At 36.7% G+C, this 24,441-nt stretch overlaps 1 protein-coding gene across 1 annotated transcript in view; it reads right to left on the minus strand.

Moving 5' to 3' along the window:
- The window catches only part of OTOGL (otogelin like), a gene marked incomplete at both ends in the record, with an annotated part of 144,967 nt that extends 123,666 nt beyond the window's left edge, over nucleotides 1-21,301 (minus strand). The window contains 7 exons of the mRNA XM_081084691.1: nucleotides 2,701-2,822; nucleotides 9,787-9,941; nucleotides 11,660-11,758; nucleotides 13,405-13,471; nucleotides 18,870-18,918; nucleotides 20,110-20,149; nucleotides 21,223-21,301. Of these exons, the coding sequence (XP_080940817.1) occupies nucleotides 2,701-2,822; nucleotides 9,787-9,941; nucleotides 11,660-11,758; nucleotides 13,405-13,471; nucleotides 18,870-18,918; nucleotides 20,110-20,149; nucleotides 21,223-21,301 (611 nt within the window). The remainder of the gene's footprint in view (nucleotides 1-2,700; nucleotides 2,823-9,786; nucleotides 9,942-11,659; nucleotides 11,759-13,404; nucleotides 13,472-18,869; nucleotides 18,919-20,109; nucleotides 20,150-21,222) is intronic.
- Between the last annotated feature and the right edge of the window lie 3,140 nt (nucleotides 21,302-24,441).

The raw sequence follows: 24,441 nt of genomic DNA on the forward strand, positions 1-24,441 counted from the left end.
CTCTTACCCACCCTCCTTGCACCACAACTCCCAACAGCCTTCCCGCTGTAGTTTGACAGTCTGTTCGAGGTTGCTCTGCCTCTGTATCTATTTTTGTTCATCAGTTTATAATGGTCCTTATTATCCATAAATGAGTGAGATCATGTGGTATTTTTCTTTCATTGACTGGCTTATTTCACTTAGCATATTGCTCTCCAGTTCCATCCATGCTGTTGCAAATGGTAAGAATTCCTTCCTTTTTACAGCAGCATAGTATTCCATTATGTAGATGTACCACAGTTTTTATATTCATAATTTTTAAAAGGCATAAAATTGGGGCTATTTACATAAGGGTCACATTGAGTATTTAAATTCCTGATCCACTGTCTAGTCTTTTCACTTTTCATAAGCATGCTAACGTACAAAGGAAGTGGGAAACATATGCAAACTAAAGAAAACTAAATAATTGGACATTTTAGAAGCATAGTAAGTTGCCTAGGATACTTTTGAAAGAACACCATTCCCCTTCTAGTCACTTATATGACAGAAAAGAGCAGGTGCTATAATTCAAGAAATGGGAGGCAAAAATCATTGTTATCACCATAGCCATGCTAACTGAAAATTATAAACTATACTGTAAGTGAGGCGAGAGGTTAATAGGTATATTTACACATTTCTCTCAAAACTTCTAATTACTGGGTTCCTTTTCAGGAAAAGAATGGCTACATGATACAAAAACTATAAAACTAGACAGACTCATTAACAAAGGGATAGTCCACAAAGAAATAATTCAAAATATCTATTCATTTTCCCAAAGATGTCTGCATATAAATTTTTATAGATAATTAGTCAAAATAGGAAAATAACTAAAAATTTACTTTGGAGAATAAATAAAAAGACTTTAGCTAATTGCTTCCATAATCTGTTAATATTTAAAATTATAAACATGAGGAACTCATTAAATGCATAGTAAAATTCAGTATGAATAATATTAAGTTTATAAGTTTATAAAAGGTATGCATAAAAAAGTGAATCAGGTTGTATAAAAATATTTTATAGCAATAGAATATTGATTTTATAGAGGTATAGTTGTTTTGTTGTGGGTAGTTTTTGGTTTGGTCAGTTGTCATTTATCTCTTTCATAGTAAATTGATTAGATAAAACTGTTTTTTAAAATAAAAGAGATGTATGTGATTATTCTGATGTCTATAACATAAAAGGATGTTAGTAGTGATGGGGGATAATAGGAAAAACTAGAGAATCTCCCAGAAATTTAAGAAAAACTCCAACCTCAGCAAGAAACATTAACAATGTAAACTAAAATGAATGCACTGATTAATGCTAAAAATTATTTACAGATTCATATGTACAGGTGAGAGAACAGAAGTCCAGAGAGGTGAGACATGATGTGCAGAGCCTCATGTATTTGATTTCATTTTGGCAAACATTTCTCTAACACCTGCTATGAGTTAGGCCCTAGGCCAGATACAGCGTTTAGTATAAGCAAGTTAGTTGGTTAATAAGAAAGCCATCCTTTTTCTATCATACGACATCTCTGAGTTAAAACTTAAATATTATATCTTTGAATTAACAAAGGGTTAGTATTCTTGAAAATCTCCTTGAATGCCATTTCTGCTTTATAAAACATAATTTTTTTAAAGTGTCAATTATGTTACCTAAAATCCCATATAGGGAATTCTAAATTTCTATTTAAATTTGGTTCCAGGAAATACATATGTAGTGTGTTATCTTCCCATTCAAATGGCTGTTTCTTTTATAAGATAATTAGAAGTACAGAACCCAACTGATCAAGAAAACAAGCCCAGAGAGACAGGCTACTACAGAGTGCCTGGCTCCCCTGGTCCTTCATCCAAAGTCCTTTCTGTACCATCTGTTGACTCTAAGGAATCTAAACTGAGAAAAACAGCACCTAGGTTGGCCAGGCCAAAGCTCTGGAAAGAATCCCTCTGGTTCAAACACTTGCTAGTGAATTCTGAAGGATGGATAGCATTGTTCCATGTGGTAATTTCCTTTTTCTGGCATACCTCAGCCAAGAGATAGTTAAGACTAAATATCTCTATAATTATTTAGATTGGAAGGCAGATTATTCTACAGTATTCCTAGTTTAAAATGTATAAAACCTTCCACTGACTTAATAAGTAAATATCTCTTTACCTAAATCCCTCAGATATTATTTTTGGCAGACAGAAAACCATAGTGGCCCCCTTTCTGATCTATTCAAGAAGGCCAATTACATATTGGCTCTGAATCTTTGTCAGAACACTAATGGAAAAACTCAAGTGACACTCAAACTTCATTCACATAAATTTGGAAAAGACTTGCAGAGATTTGGTTTTATTTAAAGTTTCTGCTTTAAAAATAAAAAAAGAATGAAGAAAAGATAGAGGCCAAAAATGATTGAACACTTCAGCTCTGAAGATATCTCTCGAGTCTCTTAGAAAAAGATATGATCATCTTTTCTCCACCTATGTAAACATATTTGTATCCTACATAAGCAATAGGGAGGTTACAATGGCTAGATTCCTGGCCACCTGGCTGGCCTTGGAGCGTACCTAAGTTCTGGTATCTATGATATAACTTAAAGGTTATTGTTGAAAAGAAATTCTCTCTTCCTGCTCCACAATTCACTTTCAATGTGAGGTGTTTGAAAGTGCTCTTTGTCCATGTGTTATTTTCATTACATCATTTATTCCATCTTACCTGATTCCATTCTTTTTTATTTCATGCCCATAAATTCGAATTTCCTGTTGGTCTGAAAAGAACAAACTGATCGATCGGTAACAATAATACACTGAACCAAGGCACTTAGGGCTATTATGAACCTTAAAGAGAGAAAAACAAAAGGAAGGATAGGAATATAAGCCTTCATTTCAATTACTAAAACTTCAATATATGTCTATATTTCTATGGCATCATTAGTCCTATGACACTATACAAAATTATAACTACATTTTAGATTTTTAAGAGAAAACAAATATTCATCTCAGAAATTGGACAACAGGATTAACTTCATAAAGTACAAGTTAATTCAGCATTTTTTTAACATGGTGTATATTAGAAAAAATAGTCTGACAAGACTGTAAAGCACCACAAAGAAACACATTTGTAATTTTTAAATATATTTTTATTGATATCAGAGAGGAAGGGAGAGAGAGAAACATCAATGATGAGAGAGAATCATTGATCAGCTGCCTCCTGCACATACCCTAGTGGGGATCAAGCCTGCAACCCAGACTTGTGCCCTGCCCCGAATGACCTCCTGGTTCATAGGTTGAAGCTCAACCATTGAGCCATGCTGGCCAGGCCATTTGTAATTGGTATATCCATATTTTTTACCTGTTAGAGAATCATGAAATCGAGCTTCAAATAGAGCTCTACATAAAGCTTTGTGTAAAGATTGCAATAGTAACTATAACCTCACTAAAAATAAAATTGCCCAGACACTTTAAGGAAGAGAGATTGTTTTTCAAAAAATAAATGGATAGGGAAAATTAATAAATTAGTAAAAAGAAAAGAGAAAGCAAGGAAGAAACGGAGAAAGGAGAACAACCTCTTCCAAAATTAATTTCAGAAGGTTCACAAAATAGAGTATAATGATGGAAACATAACCGAAAGAAAATATAAGTAACTATATAGACAGAAAACAACTTTCTAAGCATAAAAGTGATAAGAAAGTCACCAATAAGATAAATGCTTAATACTGAATAAATGTAATATATATTAAATGAATAATCAGCAAATTTTATCGATCCTTTATTATCTACCAGTTACTATTCTAGATTCGAGAGATGTAATAGTCAGCAAAACAGATAAAAACACCTGCTCTCATGAAACTTTTATTTCATTAGAGGTAAACAGTTAATAAAAAATATAACTAAAATATATATGATGCTAGACAACACAAAGGAGAAACATTAAGCAGACAAAGGGGATAAAGAGTATGTGTCAAAGATTGGGTGTTAATTTTAAGTTGAGTAGCCAATGAAAGCCTCACTAATAAAAGGAAATTCTAGTAAAGATAAAGGAGGCATAAGAGCAAGTCAGATGGATATTTAGAAGACCATTCTAGGCAAAGGAATAACAAGTGCAAAAGCCTGAAGAGGTATGCCTAAAATGCTGGCAGTATCCAGGAATCCATGCACTGACCTCATTCAGGATGCTGGGGAAATTTTTTCTTGGAGAAATGAAATGGAAAAAGGACGTACAGATACTCCTATCTGGGGCATATTTAATGAAACTAGAGGCTCCCTGCTCAATTTCCCACCATGCAAGCAAGTCCCCATCCATATATTTAGAGCCTAATCCTCAAATGTGAATAAACATTCATGGATCATGATAAAAGCCTGCAATATGAAATACAAATATATAAACCAAATATAAAAGTAATCAACATTTTTAAATAAACTTCCAAAAATTCATAACTAATATCTTCAGAGGGAAAAGTGAGTTAGTGAGTTATATCATTCAGGAAAGAAGAATAAAATTATATTAAAATGAAATTCAAAGAATAAAAATAAGAATTGTATATTGACAGTATCATAGGAGAAACCTATAACTGAAATAGAATGATTAGAAGATAAATATCTAAGAGTTGGAAATAAATCTCCCAAAATGTAAACCAAAAAAAAAAAAAAAAGATGGAAAATAGGGAAGAATTAACATGAAAATTAAGGAATCAATCACTTATTTCAGGAGCTCTAATATCTGAATCACAGAATTTCTGAAAGAGAAAAAGAAAATTCTAAAAGAAAGGAAGAAAAAGAAATATTATTCCAATACTGAGTCATTTTTAAAGCTTAAAAGGTCCCATGAAGTACCCATACCCAGCATAATAATTTTTTTAAAAACTTACATATTCACAAAATTGCACAACCCTAGGGATAAAGAGAATAACTAAAAATGTCTGCAGGAGGTTGAGGAAGGCCATATGTAAAATGTCAAAAATCAGAATGGATTGCATTTCAAAATTCTGAAAGTGATTTCCAACTTATAATCAAGGTTTCAAGATAATTACTTCCATGCACACTTTCTAGCAAAGTGTCTTTTCTTTCAAGAAAACAACTCAAAAACATAGTCAATTAAAACAAGGATGAATACCTAGATTTCTGCTCAATCAACACGACAAATAAGACTGTTCTCATGTTTGGAGCATCCAATGAGCTTTACAGAGCCTATCTCTCAAGTATGAACAAAGTTCTAGGATCACTAGACATTTTATGGACCCAAAAAACAGAGAAATCAACACAGGAGAAACAAGAATGAAATTCTCCAGGAGGATGGTGAAGAGGAATCCCAAGTGCTAGGTGTGCAGTGGGCTCCAAAACAGCCAGTCTCAATGGGAGCAGAGAATAAAGAACTAAGAAATGGACACATCATGCGTCATGGAGTGGAAGGAGAAACTGAGGGATTTCCTAAAGTATCTGACCATATTGAGAAGAGTTTTATAGTGCTAGAGAGTTTGGAGGGGGAAAAAATAGTGATTGCTGTATAGCACATGCAGCAAATCAAAATTAGGATGTTAACTCTATATAAATCCACAACAAAGAAAAATCCTCCTATATAATAAAAGGGTAATATGCAAATTGACCCTAACAGCAGAACAACTGGGAATGACTGGTCACTATGACACACACTGACCACCAGGGGGCAGATGCTCAATGCAGGAGCTGCCCCCTGGTGGTCAGTGCACTCCCACAGGGGGAGCTCTGCTCAGCCACAAGCCAGGCTGATGGCTGCCAGCACAGCAGTGGTGGTGGGAGCCTCTCCCGCCTCCTCAGCAGCACTAAGGATGTCTGACTGCAGCTTAGGCCTGCTCCCCACTGGCAAGTGGACATCCTCCGAGGACTCCCGGGCTGCCAGAGGGATGTCTGTCTGCCAGCTTAGGCCCGATCCCCCAGGGACCAGGCCTAAGCCAGCAGGTGAACATCCCCCGAGGGGTCCCAGACTGTGAGATGACACAGGCCAGGCTGAGGGACCCCCCGGAGTGCACAAATTTTTATGCACTGGGCCTCTAGTATTTAATAAAGAGCTAATATGCTAATTAGACCGAACAGCAGAATGACTGTCCAGATGACCTTCCAGATGAAGCCAGGCTGCGAGGGCTGGCCCAGGTTGTGAGCAGCTGCTAGGGCTGGCCGGGGCTGTGTGGGCCAAACCCCTCACATGAATTTCATGCATTGGGCCTCTAGTAAAATCATAATAACCTATCAAGCTCAATTCTAAACAATACTTATATGAATATTATCCATATATGTATAATACATAAATGGAAATAAGTGAAAAAACACACATGTGATTTAACTAAAAATGGTAATATATTTCTATTAGGAGGAGGGAAAGAAAGTGTGTGTGCGTTAGGGTTAGGAAGGGTGATGCACCTGAGATGATTCCTCATTTTCCATAGTAAGAAGTGAGTAAGGCCTATCTTTGGAAAAAAAAAATAATAGTGTATTTTGAAATGTAAAATAAAAGCCAGAAAAAAACATCGAAAGAAGTTGAAGTAATTGGCTTTGAAGAGCCAGACTTCAGCTGGGGCTTGAGAGTGGAAGAAGGCAGGGCTATTTTATTTTATTTTTATCTTATCTTATTTTATTTTATTTTTCACTTTGTAAGCTTTGCTGAAATCTTTTAAACTGTGTGCATATATTATTTTCATAAAAAGTAAAATTGAAATTAAAGGGAAAAGAATCAGGAGAATAAAAATATGTTCATAAAGGTGTTTATCAATATATGTTTTAAAATACTGAAAATATTTTTAAACATTTCTAAAACATTCTACATTTCTAAAACAGGGCATAGTTAAATAATTTGAATATTCTATAAGTTGAAACAAACATAACTAATAAAATTAGTGTTTGTCAAGGATATTTGAAATGCAAGAAAGTTCTTCATATAATATTAAGTGAAAATATAGGACAGAAAATTATACATAGTATGAGTTTAATATTATAAATGTGTACAAAACCCAGAAGAAAAATGTGTAAAAGGAAATATATGAAGCCATTAGCAAAGGTAACTCTTGACTTATAGTTCTAGTATTATTTTTCAGACTTTTCTGAATTTTTAAATTTTTCTACAAATGAAGTGAAATCCTATCTAATAAAGAGGGGATATGCTAATTGACCCTCAAGCAGTCACAAAGATGGCGGCACCCACAGCCAATAAGGAGGGAATATGCTAATTGATGCCCCTCCCTAAAAGATGGTGGTGCCCACAGCCAATAAGGAGGGAATATGCTAATTGACTGCTCCATATTCAAAGATGGCGGCACCTACAGCCACAAGATGGTGGCGCCCAGTCCCCTCAGCCCTGACAGGGTGGCAGACATGCCTGTCTCCAAAGTCCCCCAGTCTCCTCAGCCCCCCAGCTGCCCAGAGTGATGTCTGCCCAGCCGCTCAGGGCCGCCCAAGGCTCAGGTAACCAGGGTCAGCTGAGGCTTGCGCTGCCGGCAGTGGCAGCAGCAGAGGTGTGATAGGGCATCGCCTTCCCCTGAGTGCTGGGTTGCCTTCCACTCCTGAGGTCTCCCAGACTGTGAGAGGGGGCAGGCCGGGCTGAGGGACCCCTCCTTCAGTGCATGAATTTTCATGCACCAGGCCTCTAGTATTTCTATAATCAGGGGAAAGATGATATTTAAAACAAATGGATTTGTTGATCTGAAAGCAAATTCCACCAAGCAAAACAGGGCCAAGTAGAAACAGTATCTATTAGCTCTTGGAGCAAGTTCAGCATTGTGTATTATTATCAAAGAATAGATTATCTAGTTGACACTTTAGTCCTCAAAATGGTGAGACACTGCACAAGATCACTTCAATGAAGGAGTCAGAAGGTGTTTGAGTGATAAACCCAGGGAGAGGGTGAAGGCATAAAGGACAGTAAGGGACTGATAACAGGAGCCCTGTGAGTGCTGAAGGTGTTCCACTACCTCTCCCATCTAAAGAAACCTCCAATTTTTTAATCTTTATGCCTCATAAGTTAACTTTCAATAGACCTCGTTTCCTTCCTGGATCATTAGGATTTGTTGTTCTTGAAAAATTTCAGGATCTACTTTTTTAAATTTGCCTCACCTAAGAGACAAAAAGAATTTATGCAACTCTAATATAATTAGAGGGGGGGAAAAAGATTCAAACAAATGACAGCTATGGAGAGTTTAGCTTTTGAACAGGGCACTCAGCAGTTTCCTGGGTGTGCTTTAAGATCCCTGAAATTCAGGGGAAGATTGTGGGCAGGGAAAGAGGGACTGACTTCCTTCAGCTAGAGCCACTCTGCAGCTTATATTCCTGGATGTCTCCTAAGATTCTTTTGAAGCAAGAATTCTGAAACTAAGAACTACCTCGTGAGCTCAATCATAGAGTATCAATCCACCTAGCAATTAGCTGCCTGCATCCATATACTCTAGCCCAGCCGTGGGCAAACTACGGCCCGCGGGCCGGATCCAGCCCGTTTGAAATGAATAAAACTATTGAAAAAAAAGACCGTACCCTTGTATGTAATGATGTTTACTTTGAATTTATATTAGTTCACACAAACACTCCATCCATGCTTTTGTTCCAGCCCTCCGGTCCAGTTTAAGAACCCATTGTGGCCCTCAAGTCAAAAAGTTTGCCCACCCCTGCTCTAGCCTGTGCTTGCTGGAGGCTAAAACCAACAGTAGTTAGTATATTAATGCAAAAAGGCCCATTGAAAGGTCAATGGACTTTGATATTCAGCAGGGCTGAAAATTAGCATAATATTGCCCTGCTGTAGGCTCAATGGCTCAAGAAAAATTCCTAACCTGATAATCCTTTTACTATTTACCAAAATTTACCTTTGATATACCTATATGCATATACTTAAAGGGCAAATGTGTTTTCAAGTGAATAAAAGCAGACCAACCAGAAGTCAGTGTGCCTCTTCAAGAAAGGTCTCCACCTGCTCCCCCCATGCCTTCTAAATCCGTATTTCTTGTATAGCATTTTCATTGGTGCATCGGTCCCTCTTTCAGATCCTGAACCCCCACCATGAAAGGTTGCGGCACTCTAGCCTGCGCTCATGTAATGTATGGAGTCCATTTCATAAATGCTGCTCTCCCGTTCATACTGAGGGGGGATGTTTTAAAAATTAATGCAGGTGACATGACACTGGATGTGTGAAGAAGGAAACATATATGAGTAATATGGTGGTGCCTGGACCCACCTTCTCTTCAAAATGATCAAATAACACCTGAAGGATGAGGACATCAACTGGAGTTGGCATTTTGACATCCGTGATGTAGACATTTCTGCACTGCCTGAAAGTCCCTTCCACATAGGTCTAAATCTTCCTTTTCTCAGTCCTAGGCCCCATCTTGATAGAAGGACACTCAATATAGCTGCAAATTTTATCCACCCCTTAAAGTACCAAACACTCTCCTTCCCTTAGTATTCATACTCTGATTATTATATATTAGAGGCCCAGTGCATGAATTTGTGCATGGGTGGGGTCCAGCTGGGCTGCCCCAATTGAGGCCCATTGGACCAGGATGGTGTGGGGGAGGGGCCGCAGGCAGTTGGCCTGCTGGCCCCACCCCTGATCAGGTGTTGGGGGCCAATTGGGAGTGGGGCCAGCCGGGTGGGTGAGGGGACCCATCAGAGCCCAGATCAGGCTGGTTGGCTGTCATAGCCACCAGTCGTTCCAGTTGTTCTGGTCATTCCGCCATTCCCGTTGCTGGGCTTTTATATAGAGAGATTTTCTATAATTTTTCCAGTACTTTAAAAGAATAGGTTTCACCAGAAGTAAGTCTTAAGTTAATTATACCCTAGGTTCACTTACCCATACAGTGTACCGAGGCTCCAAATTACCACAGTCTTTTGCAAATATGTAAGAACAGTTTCCTGGGAAATAATAGTAGATGCCGTCAAACGTTTCAAAGTGGTACTGTCCCCAGGTTTTGCAAATCCCATCTCTGCCATTGCCCATGTTTGGCACTGAAAAGAAATAGGGTAATACTTAGTAGAATAAAATAAATTACACCTGTTTCTAGGAAGGTTCAGTCATGATAGGTGATTCTATTGCATTAAAATAAATATTGTCTTCTCTGGTGGTCAATATTACAGGAAGAGATAACTAACATAAAATTACTGGTTGCTCTCAAAACCATTAAACTTCCCTGAAGGAAAACATGGCTTTCAAGTTGCTTTGAAGAAAGGATTTATGTTAGAAACTTTCTTATGTTTGCTCCCAAAGGAAGATTCTGGAAGAAAGGAGGAGTAGGGAGAATGATACAGTAAAAGAAAGTGATAGTGATAAAGCAATATAATGGCTCACAAAAGAATAAAATGTCACCACCGAGTGTCCTAAAAATTATCATTGGCAGCATAGAGTGTTCCAGTCTCCACAATTTTTTCAAAAATATCTTAATAGTATCCACAGAGAAAAATAACCACTGACAAAAAAATATCATGTTTATACATCTGGGGATGGGAGCATTAGTCATCCAACGTATGCTGGAATTTAAAAATTCATGACCTCTATATGCATAACCCATGGACAGACAATAGTGCAGTGAAGGCCTGGGGTGAGGGCAGAAGTGGGGTGACGGGGGTCAATAAAAAAGGAAAGGGAGGTACCTGTAATATTTTCAACAATAAAGGTACATTTTAAATAAATAAAAAATTTTAAAAAATCATGATTTTAAACTGGCCAAATTTTAAGCAATGTTTGTCTTAAATTAAACATCATCTCCTATTATACTCATGTCTACCTCCCTTATTACCCTTGTGGCTAGCCCTCTATTCTATTTGAATTTTTGAGATCCTCCCCTTTAGAATAATATGAAAATCAATGACATTTATTGAGTAATTGATATCTGTAAAATATTTCAATACCCTATATAGAGAGCATAAAGATAAGGCACAATTATGCCTTTTCTTTTGTAATATTACCTAAATTTATTAGCCTTGGCCAACTTTGGCCTTTTTTGGGGGAAAACAGAGAGTGGTTCATTACTCAGGCAGTCTTCTTTGACAGTATGCCTCACCTCTGTTGCAAATTTTCATAGAATCTTTTACTTTATAGTACGTCACAAGTGTGATTAATGTGTATCTGTTGTGTGTTAGTCCCGTCCTCTAAACTGTAACTCCAAGAGAACAGGAACATGTCTATATTGTTCACTACTGTATCCCCAGAGCCTAGCCTGGGATCTAGTAGATGCTCAATAAATACCCATTACACCAATGAATATTTATTGATTATGGTTGATGTAAGATCCTAACCTAGACACCATGGCTAAAAAAATTTTTAAAAAGAATCCTCTGCTTTGAAGAGCTCTCATTATTATTTCTATTTTATGTACAGAATATCCAATTAACTCAAAGTCAAAAAGAATGTGTGGCTCCAAATAATGAATCTAATTTATCAAGAAAAAGGGAGATGAATGAGAACATGGTTTTAATGGGCTAGTATCATCTAGAGTAGGAAAAACTGCTTGAGGAAATAGTAGAGATAAGTGAGAAGAGAAAGTAGGCATATATATTTATTCTTTTTTATGTTGTTTCTAAATTGCTGGGAATGAATTGTGAGCATTCAAATTAATATACAATGTGATTGGTCCAAATCCCAATGGATGAACCCTAATATAGAAAATTATGCCTTAATGTCTTCTTCAGCATCTCATAATTCTCTCATAAGTATCCCTGAAACTTACCAATCTGGCACCGTGTCCCAAGTGCCTGAAATATTTGGCAGTCACATGTACCAGCCTTAGAACAGAAAGCTCCGTTAAGGCATTCATGAGGGCAAGAACCTGAGGGACAAAATAAATAAGTTATCTCCTGGCATGCACCAGTTCTTATAAACATAATATGTCAAGATTTAGCTTGGACTAACTGTAACCACTATTAACTCAAACAGAACGCTGGGCACCTTGCCTTGATGAGCTAAAGAATTAAGCCCATCAAAGCTTTATCTAGTTCATTTCATTATGTGTGCTGTGAAACAAGAAAGACAGGCTTTCACATCTCCAACTACCCTGAGAGCAAAGGTTAGCTTCCTTCAAGCCATTGAAAGGTCAAGTTCCCATGTAAGGAATCCCTGTCCCCAGATGATGAGATCCAGAAATACACAAGCTGCTGCTGATTCCCTTGACGGCGTTTGGCACCCGCTGTACGTCCAGTGGGGTCCTTCCCCAGGAGCAAGTGCTGTGTTAAAGAATCACGTCCATTTCGTAGCTCAAAGGATGGGGTGAAGTATAAAACTCAAAATGAAACTCCCATTTTTTAAGAGAATGATTAAAAATTTAATTTGAAGTTTGTGTATTAATCCTCAGGCTTAATTACAAATGATGCATTTTTTTTTCTGACCCATATTTAGTTCTAATGGGAGAGAAGCCAAAGTCACAGCTGGCCGTCATCAAAAATATTTTCTTTCTTTCATGGAAAGAAAACTCGCCCCAACGGATTATGTTGAAAAGAAGAAGCAAGAAACTATGAGCTCCTGAGTGAGGTTTAAAAACGCAAATGAATCAGTGAAAATTTTTCCTCTAATAAGGAGAGGACAAGAGGCAGCTGGCAAAACTCAAGCAAGAAGGATTTAAGTAACACAGAGAGAGCTAGAGGACATCTTTGAGTCCCAGTAAAGTATTACTAGAGATTGTACCTTTCTGGAATATGTCAAGGTCATGAAAGCACTTATCTAACTGCAGGAACTGAACCACAGTTTTGCCAAAGGCAAGAATTGGGGAACCCTATTATCCTTCCACCTTAAGATCCACGGATCTAAAGTTTCTCTCTACACTTAAACACAGACAACTCTCTAAGTAGAATGTCTTAACTGAAGAAAAATGAGCTGTTTCAACTTTGATCGTAAATATAGGTTAGGAATATTTTTCATAAACTTAAATGCAGGGTTTTTCCTCTAAGGGGCAATACTATATTTAAATTTTATCTTACATCACCATCTTCCATTTTTACAGTGAATAATGCCTAAAATATTCAGGTGAACAAATGTATTTCCTTCAAAAAATATTTACAGCCCTATTTATTCTCTGAAAACAATATTAAGCCAAAAACAAAAAGTCTTGTTATTTTAAATGCAAGGAAAAACAAATTAAATTTTAAACTACTATCAGCTTTCTGCTTAACAAAAACAGGAAATTGGTAAGCAAAAAGAGGATGTCAAGGAGGGACCAAGGGACAAGTAATTGCTTTAGAAAATAAGTTTCTGATACCCAAGGATATCTGTCCTGGTCATACAGTTATCAGCTTTGTCTGAGTGCTTAACCCTGCTTGTTTCCAAAAAAAGAAGTGAACCTAAATTATTACTAAGTATTTTTACCACCCTGGCTCCATTTCCTTCTTGCATTATATGGAAATAACAAAGAGTTGATTCATTATATCCCCCAAAGGGGTCTTTTGGAGAAAACAAATACAAAAACATACATGTAGCACTGACCTTTTATTTTACTCTCACCCCAATTAATAGCTTCATGGAAGAAGTATCTTGGAGATGTTGCTTCAAACTTGGAAAGAAAGAAATAAGAATTCAAGAGAATTAGATTATTTAAATCAAGCCAAACAGGCAAATTGGAAAATAGCTAAAAATACAGAGATTATAAGGTCCTGACTTTCTATTTTCTTGAGTTACTGAGGCAATCTCAGTGAGGCAGTGGTTTTGCCTCAACATGACTTTGACATGTTCTTTATCCTATCTGACCTCAGTTCTGCCTCCCTGCCCTCCTTGGGAAAGAGCCTGGTTAGAGTCTTTATTTTTGCATTAACTGACTGTTCTGCCTGCAGAAGTAGCAGTTCTCTGATGCTCCCAAGTGCAAATGGGTCTGGAGAAAATGCATGAGGCCAATGGACGGACAATGATGTTCCCACTGCCTGCAGACCCATCTGTGAAGGCACCATCCACAGAGCTTCCAAAGAGCTAACACTCGAAGGTTCATAGAACATTTACATGTATTTTAATAGTCCTCAAGGCACTGTAGGGTTAAAAGCATGGATTAGTGAATCAGAGAGACCCAGATTAGAGTCCTAATCCTGTCAGTACTTACTCTTAGACAAGTTTCCTAACCTCTTAGTGCCTTCCTTTACTTGTCTGTAAAATGGGAACAATGGTACCTATTTTATTGTGTAGTCATAACAATAAATAAAACAATTTATGTAAAGATTCCTCCATAGTACCTCGGGCACAGAAAATTAGCAAGAGAGATTTATATTAATCTAAGCAACTCAGATAAAACCTTAATACTTTTAGAGGTCCATATGGATTAGTAGCAAATAATTATGAGTTACTAAAACTAATGAATAGTGATTTTTTAAAAAAATGTATTTTATTGATGTTTTACAGAGAGGAAGGGATAGGGATAGAGAGTTAGAAACATCGATGAGAGAGAAACATCGATCAGCTGCCTCCTGCACACCCCCCACTGGGGATGTGCCTGCAACCAAGGTACATGCCCTTGACTGCAATCGAACCCAGGACCCCCTAATCCGCAGGCCGATGCTCCATCCACTGAGCCAAACCAGCCAGGGCTCAATAGTGATTTTTATTCCAACTCAAAGCCAATCTATAATAATAAAACTGTAATATGCAAATCAGACCGGATGTCCTCCCAGACGTCCTTCCTTCTGGACAAAGCCACAGCGGGCAGGGACAGCGGCAGAGGCAGCAGAGGCCCCCGTCCGTGGTGGCAGGGGTGGCCCAGGCCCTTGCATGAATTTTGTGCATGGGGCCTCTAATATAGTATATGGTCTGCAGCACTGTCCTTTCCAGTGGCAGTTTTATGCTCACAGAATACACGCTCCAAAATTTTGCCACATAATTGTTAAATTGAGTACTAGAGGATGTTAGAAAAACTTGAAGGGTAAAGGATAAGAAGAAAGGGTGATATGGAATTTGACTCAGATACAAAGTCCTTTCTCAATATATTCTCATCTCCTTCCTTTTTTTTTTTTTTTTTTTTAATCCTCACCAGCAGATAATTTTTCATTGATTTTTTACAGAGAGTGGAAGGGAGAAGGAGAGACAGAAACACCGATGTGAGAGAGACACATCCATTGGTTGCCTCCCGCATGTCCCTGACCAGGGCAGGGAGCCTGCAACCAAGGTACATGCCTTTGACCAAAATCAAACCCGGGACCCTTCAGTCCACAGGCCAACGCTCTATCCACTGAGCCATACCGGCTAGGGCTCTCATCTCCTTCCTACATGTAAAGTTTTATTGTAGCATTTTCCAACCAGGTACTTTTTATTTTAACAGGCAAACCATGCCTGCTAGAAGAACTCCCACACTCACCACTTCAAGACATCTTTCTAAACTCCTTGGCCCGCATCATGGTCCCAAGTTCATTGATTCCTGCTGTCATTCCTCCAGGGTTTTATCCTCACTACTTAATCTCCCCTTTTTGCCCTTGCCTCTCTCTTCAAACCAAGTCAGACTCACAACCAAATCAGTCTGTGACCTTGATTATCCCCAAGACAGCAAGTTATATTCTCTCATCAGTCTCATTTTTTTCCAGCTGCCTAAATCTAGCATAACCACCAATATTACTGGGCACCAAAATCTTCTTTGGCTCCAACGAATTACCTCTGATGCTCACTAAAAGTGAACAGTGACTTCAACTCTGCCTCATACAGGCTTATAACCTTGAACAAATTATTTAACATTGTCAGCCTCAATTCCCCACCTATAAAATGGAATAACAGTAACTGCCTCACAGAATTGTGAGGATTAAATGAGATGGGATAAGTAAAGTACCCAGAATAGTGCCAGGCCCATATTAAGGGTTCTAAACCTGTTAGATAATTTTATTATTAGGCAAAAACTGAATACACTGGACAACACTAGACTAAGGCAAGAATATATAAGTTGCTTTTTGCTCCCTATCCTCTCACTACCTAGCATGACTAGGTCTGACTCCCTACAATACCAGTCTCCTGCCTATCACAGCATCCTAATGACCACAGCATCCCATGTGTCAGACTATAATATTTCAACCGTGGTAGGACATGACACATCATTTCCATTTTTCAAACAGATCTGAACTCAGAATGGTATTTTATATTTATAATTGGGAGCACTTTTGTTTTTTATGTCACATAAATAATGGCAAATAATTGGTGGTGTCTCAGGTTCAATGAACAAGTTACACAGAAATGAATTCTTTACAGGCCTCCACTGGACAATGAGTTTCTACATAACAAGTACTGCTATTCATGCTTATCTTTAGTATGATCTCTTGTATGTCATCAACAAACACCAACTAAACTGAAAATAGACATTATTGAATGGGAATGGCCTGCCTCCCAAGGCTGTTTAGAACCATGTCTATGAAAGATTCTGTGGCTGCCCCTCCCTGCATCCTTTCATTCCACTTCACCTGCTCCCGGGTTTCTGTGCACATTGAGACCCTCCAACTTCAAACACCAGCTTCTTTTTATTTCCACCCAAGGAAATAGACCACAAGTAGGACTGACCACAGAAAGTGCCTTCCAGGGGATGATTTAAGGCCCCCCAGGCAGTCGCCCTCATCCAAGGAGGAAAAGGAGCTGGTGAATAAGTATCCCAGCTTTCCCCATCCATTGGAGAAACAACTCTACAACACATTCTACACAGCCCCTCAGAGAGTCCCCAGTAAGACGGAGCCCCAGATGCCTAAAGCAAACAACCCCTTATTAACATAGCTGTATTGGATTTTCTGCCTTCCGAGTCTTATGTTTCTCTCTCCCTGACTGTGCACATCCTAAATAAATTACCTGCACCTGAGTCTAGGTCTCAGCCCCTGCTTTCAGGAGAATTTTTAAATGTAATGCAAAAAGAAAAGAAAAAATGCAAGCAGTGGGTGCATGTATTCACATAAGTGATAAAAAAGAATAGGCCATTCTTCCTCCTGCTGATTACATCTCCACAGGAGGCTGAGAAGCACAGAGAAATGCAGTCTTTCAATGAGAAATCGCTGCAGCACACAAATACACCATTGAGAGAAGCCTGACTACCCTTTCTTTGCTCATTGTTCATCTCACTGGCAACATATTTCTGAATTCTTACTTGCACAGATATCTATCCACCAGTGTTCTGTCTTCCTAGAGCAGGGGAGTGAATCTGGAGAGAGGAATGGCCTTATAACAGATGAAATTTCAGTCCTAAACAGTGCAACACATGATTATGACTTCATTGTCCTTCTTTAACATTTATTCTTTTAAAATGTGTTCAAATATTAAATAATCCTGATGTATGTGCTTTAGTTCCAGGAAATAAAAAGGCAAGTGTCCTATTCTTCTTTCTCTCTAAAAGAGAAATCAAAACAAGGTGAGCTCCTAACTTAACAAAAAGAGGGTATTAACGTAACTACTTTGGAGTAAATTATACAAATTCTAAGACACCTGTAAGGACAATAATAATAAGGGTGGTACAAATGTAGTTTTACAGTTGTTCATACGGAAAATAATATAACAATTAATAAATAATACTACAAGAATAAACTCTGTGTTTCACATACTCACATTTGTAAACCTACTTTCCCCCACGCTGTGTAATCCCAGCAATAGGTCACTCCATGTGACAACTGTAGGATATGTCTCAAGGTTCTTCAATCTAGTGGGTCCAATGGAATGCAGTTTTTCTCAAAAATTGGATTTTCTACTGAGTCAAGATGATGTCTTTTTGTCGCAGTGGTTCTCAACCTGTGGGTCGCGACCCCTTTAGCGGTCGAATGACCCTTTCACAGGGGTCGCCTAAGACCAGCCTGCATATCAGATATTTACATTACGATTCATAACAGTAGCAACATTACAGTTATGAAGTAGCAACGAAAATAATTTCATGGTTGGGTCACAACATGAGGAACTGTATTTAAAGGGTCAGAAGGTTGAGAACCACTGGTGCTGGCAAACAGGTACATAAAATTTCTAAGAGAAAGATCATTTTAACGACTTCACATGATACTTAAGTACACCACTCTTTACAGGAAAAAATAAAATATTTCCATTTCATATACAATCCTTTGTCCATTTCAGCACACCTATCACTTGATTAAAATAAATTAGTTCTGTCTTCTAAATTGTCACAACAGCATATCAAATCTCTCTTTAATTCTTTTTAATTAACACCAAAAAATAACATTTAGGCATTTACCAGAAATGTATTGCATTTCAGCATTTGACAAAAGCCTCCTTGAATATATATGCTGTTTGCTATCTAAATGCTCAAATCTTATTACTTTCCAAAGAAATGCCTTTAAATTAGGATTCTCTCTTTTGCCATCCATCTTTTATTGAAAAATGTTTTTTAAAACCCACTCATTTGAACATTCCAGCCATAGTTTGAAAATTATGCAAATATATTATCCAATGTCCTTTATATAAAAAGGTCTAGACAAAAAGACATCCTCAAATTCAGTGCTATCCCAGCCCTAAAAAAAAAAAAAAAAAAAAAAAAAAAAAAAAAAAAAAAGTTACCTCTTCAGAGTGTCTGTAATTTAAATTTATATAAAAACTGTTTGTCAAGGACATCTCTGATGACCTTTGCAGTATTTAACTCCGATCATTTGCACCCTTCTCTGCTCTATTTGCTTGTATTTGTTCTGTTGTTATTGTCCTGATTTGGGGCTTAATTTTTAAAACCATTTAAATTTTCTGGCAAGTAGATGAGATTGAATCTCCCACAAATACTGTGACCCTCTCAGTAGGAAACGGAGGTGAAGAGCAAGTAAACAAGTAAATGTGAACTGAGCATGAATTGGAGGGGCACAGAAAAGCAGTAGAGAAGTTACTTTGCCTCTTCCTCCTCCTTCCTGTCTTGTTTTTAGCATTTTATTCCCTTCCACAACGGTCTCATTGTTGAAGTGACAGCAGAGTCCCAAAGCAGAATGAATTGTTTCTCTGCCTCTCTCTCCATCTGAGGCATAACCTACCTGCGCTGCTAAAAGAGCTCTTTTCTGTCGATTTTCATTAAATCCGTTTCTGGAAGAAAACAAAAAGAACTTGTATAGTCAAAGGCCCCAAGGCAACCTGAACAAGCCTTTCCCAAGAGAGGGCTGGTGTTTTCCTCCTGATTTCCATCACTTTATCAAAGAGGTCTTTCTTAGTTTAACATTTAAAAGGTCCCCCTCCCCCTTTTGGAGGGGTTAGATTTGGGTGGTGGTGCTGTCTCATTTTACAAAATTCAGGGGAGTGTCCCCAAATCTCTCCAGTCTCTGATGTAAATGAATTTTAGGAAGGAACTTCAAGGTAGAGAAATAAACAAAATAGTGTAGTATTTTAGCACCAACACGCATGCTATTTTCACCACATGACTTCATAAAACTGGTGAGATAAGTATTTGCCAAGAGCACGTTCACTTTTATCAAACCTAATATTTACTCCTTTACCATGTCATAAAGGGCAGTATAGCATTAATGTGAGTAAGCACATCATACTGTGATTTACCAAAATCAATGGGGAATAGAATTCTGCTTTTCATTAAGCAGATCAGTTTAATCCAAAGAATGATTTTCATTATTTAGTGTGAGATCAATTTTATTATTTTTTAAATATATGTTTTTATTGATTTCAGAGAGGAAGGGAGAGGGAGACAGAGATAGAAATATCAGTGATGAGAGAGAATCATTGATCAGCTGCCTCCTGCATGCCCCATACTGGGGATCAAGTCCACAACCCAGGCATGTGCCCTCACCAGGAATCAAACCATGACCTCCTGGTTCATAGGTCAATGTTCAACCACTGAGCCATGCCAGCCAGGCTCAATTTTATTCTTTTTAATCATTAAACGATGTTTCACTCTATGTTAAGATACAGCACATTTGTAATCAGCAATGTACATTGATGATAATAATATAAAATGGGTAATTACTGAGTATAACTTCTTTACAAATCTTTGAATTGAAAGTAATGTCTCTTTAGTATCTACAGTCTTTGGATACCTCCAAGAACTCCTTTTATCATTAAAATAAAAGTGAAAAATAATTGCTTCATAAATAAGGAACTGAATGCTTGATAATTTTCAATTTGTGGAAATGTGTTAAAGAACACATAATGCCCTTATTTTGTAAAGTATTTTCTTTATTTGTAAAAGCAGATGTAGTTATCTGCTTAAATTTGCTTGTTCTTATTGGCTTTATGTTTCAGAGGACATAATGAACAAGAAATACTCACTTTGATGTTTCCGTCAAGATGGATGATGCACAAATATATCCTGCTAGAGAGAAATAAATAAATAATTATATATATATATATATATATATATATATATATATATATATATATATACATATATTCACAAATATCTTGGTCACATGTTCTAATTACTGAACAGATCATTTTAAACTAAATTCTAAGTCTCAGACTGAGTGTAGCTATTAGGTATTTTGCATTTTCTGAAAGATTTTGACCAGCAAATTCCCTGTGAGACATCAAAATGACTGGTAATCCAGAAAGAAAGAGCAGTGCACCTAGATTTACACAGAAACATAACACCGTAGGACAAGCATGAGACTTAGAGTCCAGAGATCCAAATTTTAGCTTTAGCCCTACCACTTAGCAAATGGCAAACTCCAGCATGCTACCATACATATCACAAAATAATGGTGTTAGGCACGTTCATCTCCTAAGTCCACTCCACATCTCAACTCTCTATGACATTTGACCAAGGAGTTTCAGTCACCACTAGGATTAGAAAATAGCATCTTTGACCTCACTACTCTTTTATACTTCAGTAATTTCTCCCTCTTCTCCTACAAGCTCCAAAATATACAGCTCTTTTAGGAATTATAAATTAATAAATGCTTTCCCCATAAAATATTTTTATAAAAATGAATTTACAAATCACATTTCTATAAAATAACTGAAAATCAATTCTTAGCACCAAATGTTAAAGTCTTTCTTAAAACATCTGTTTACTATTCTTCTGTATACTGATATGAAGAAAGTTTCAGTACTCAATTTGTCTTTAGTTATAAAATTTTAAATGATTAAATGACAAAGACAAATATTTTAAATCACTCTTCAGAAGACAAATGTTAGAATCAGAGCTTCTTTCAGTACAGTTGCATAACATAATAAAAGCATGATTTTAACATTTAAAGAAAAGAAAAAAAAACACAGAAGTCTCAAATTATCTACATTATTAAGAATTTTCAAAAGAATGATCTGTTCACTGTCATTACTTCAAAGTAAGTGATCGATAGTAAAAAGACAAACTATTCCTATCAGTTGCAACAAAGACTAAAATACAATAAAATAAGGTAAAAATTTTATATGAGTTCTTACCTTGCAATGAAAACAGCAGTATATGAAGCAAGAATATACTCCAAGGTATCATTAAATTGAGTTTTCTCACAATGTTCATTTCAATGTAGACTTTCTCTCTAAAATGTAACCAAATTGTTGTTCTTTACTATGATGGCATCTTAGAAGGTTATGTATTTGTAGAGTGGTCAAATTCTTATAAATATAGCTTTGCAAAAAAGTAATTCATAAAGGAATTCCCGTCTTTCTAACTACATACAAGATCTGATGCTTTAGGAATTGCAGGCAACCTTTTGGCTGAGTCTCTCATTAGTAATGCATGGCAGCCTCTTACCTGAGCCTGTATTAGTTACACCCTACCTTGATCCTGGACATCATACGCCTTTTTAGCCTATGCTAGCCTTTTATAACTTCTAAAGATAGCAGCATCAAAAAACAGAAAACAAACAAAACAAACAAAAAAAAATTAACTCCTGGTGTCATTTGAGATCATCATTATTCCTAATTATTCAACTATTCTCTGTGTTTTATTTATAAAAATAATTACTGTCCTTGGAAAAGGTGAAATAAAATCCAATCAATCTTTCCCAGAATGTCTACATGTTCTCATAAATTTTCTTTAAGAATTAAAAGTAAACTAAAATTAAGTGCAAATATTTTCAACTCAAGTCCCATTACAGTGTTGTTTAAATTGATATATTTATGTGTCCACAGATATTTCTATTAAACATTCTGCAACAAAAGCAGAAATAACACACAGAGATGGTATTCTAATATGTGACTTTACAAAGAAGAGAAAATAACTCATCCAGCCCTGAAAACCTTCCCTTCACACCTCATTTCTTCATCCTCCATAAGAAGTACCCAACTAGACAGCAAAGAAGGTCTTCATATTTGAGTAGTAAGAAGTTTCTTCTCTGGAAGCAGTTGACCATCTGGAGTCAGAGAGCAGCTCGAATATTTCATAACGAACTCCATAGGAGTTCTAAGCCCTATGAGTTACCTGCATTATCATCAGACCCATTTAATGGAGCACAGTGGTAAAGAATGTCTAACTATGGAACTACCTTATAAGACAAAAAAGCACACCCGTTTTTACTGTCTTGCACCAGACACCTCTTGTGCAATGACTTCCCAGACTTTTCTGTAAAGTTCTAATTATTGCATGCCCAGTATCTATTACACAAACAGGTCTTTGTGCCCCAAATTTGATGATCATTTTCTCTTCTTCTATACTCTACTATTCACTTTTCATTGCTTAACTTATTGCTAATTTAGCCAACAGAAGATGTTTCCCTATAAATTCATCTTTTAAGCATGAAGCTATGCACATGCTTTACTAAAAGTATAAGTGCCTATGTGCCTATGTACACATAACCATGCTTGTGTACTCATTTTATGATTTTGATGGCTAAGTTTAAATAATTTCATTATAGTTTGTGTTTAATAGATATTTATTAAATGTCTACTAGCTAGTACACTTAAAGTAAATAATCACTCAAATTAATTAGATAATAAATTAATATATTTCTAAACAGATAGACTTACCTATTTATAGTTGCATCCGAAATATTGGTCCAAAAACATGTCTCTACTTAACCACAATCAAAACTATAATATATACTAGACACTTAATAAAATGTGACTACAGAATAAATTAAAAGGTTAAACTTGAAATTTGTTTATAGAACAATAATTTTCCTCCAAAGAAATTTTAAAACTAAAGGCAACAATTTTGTTTCTGCAGAATGCTTATTGACTCTCTGGAAAGGATGGAAATGTGCATAACTAATATTCATTACTAAGTACTTTCCTTAATTTACAATAGTTTCTCTTAGTTTCATAAGTAAACCTATGGGTCAACTTAAAATATGAAGAATCTGCAAGTCATACTTTAACATGTTGTTTTTTTTAAATCTAGTAACTGCTTAACTTTTTTAACTTAAAAAATTTCACAAGTGACACACATATGGAAAAATCCCAAATGAAAATCAAAGTTGAATTTCATGTTTCAGAAATAAACATTTTAGTAATATTTATAGTTATTTCTAAACAGTAAAGCCATGTGAAAAGTATTTATGTCTAATATAAACTTAGATACCTATGTACTTAATTCAAATGCAATAACTATGAAATTTTTACCTCTGATTTCATATAGTATCTTTAAACTTTTTATTCAAAAACATCACAGGCATTTTCAGTGGCTAAGGTTAAACATTCCTAGGCTATATTATCTGGCATTTTTAAAAATTGTTTTTATTGATTTCAGAGAAGAAAGGAAAGGGAGAGAGAGATAGAAACACCAATGATGAGAGAGAATCATTGATTGGCTGTCTCCTGCACACACCACACTGGGGATCAAGCCTGCAACCCAGGCATGTGCCCTTGACTGGAGTCAAACCTGGGACCCTTCAGTCCGCAGGCCAATGCTCTATCCATTGAGCCAAACCAGCTAGGGCTTATCTAGCATTTTTATTACTGCTTTCAGTTTTAAACTACATGCATTTAAAAATTATAACTTGTTGTGTCTGGTAAAGAAAAACGTGGAAATCATGACAGGGTGACCATTCTTCTTAAGGTAGGTATAGTGTATACTCTCTTTCTATTTCTCCTCCATCTGGGCTTGTAATGGGTAGGAGATTGGTAAAGGAGAAGGGAAAGTGGCAAAGAAAACAATAAAAGAAATCCCAAGTACTTTTTTCAAATAAATACATTATGAACTCATTACATTAAATGGTAGGCTGCATGAAAATAGGCAAAATAGACTCCCATGAATAGGTACAAAGAACAGAGAGTTTAGATGAAAGATTAGACCCACAGCCACACAATAAAGGAATTTATGACTGTGCTACATGTAGTTATTACTGTCAAACTTTAGTTGACAGCTTTTATGTTTCATTCTACTCTGACAAAGGAACTCTGGCAAAAAGTGAGTCAGCCACCAGCTTGTGAAGAGATATTAAGTTCATAAGAAGCCTGAGGCGACCACATAATGCATGCAATAAACAGTTCCCTTTCTGCTACAAGAACACTGCACATTTTCCCACATGGAATATGATCCTTAGAAAGTTGACACCTGACAGCCTATTGGCCTCAAAACACCACATTAAAAACAATTGGCAAGGATGGGAAAATGTTGGCCTTAAGTTTGTATGTCAATGACAAAAAAGGGAGGGGGTTATTTTTAATGAAGTTCATCATCTTTGGGAAAAAATTTCTTTGGTAATTTATATAACAGTC

This window comes from Myotis nattereri, assembly GCF_964212035.1.
Source record: "Myotis nattereri genome assembly, chromosome: 2".
NCBI classification, from domain to species: Eukaryota; Metazoa; Chordata; class Mammalia; order Chiroptera; family Vespertilionidae; genus Myotis; species Myotis nattereri.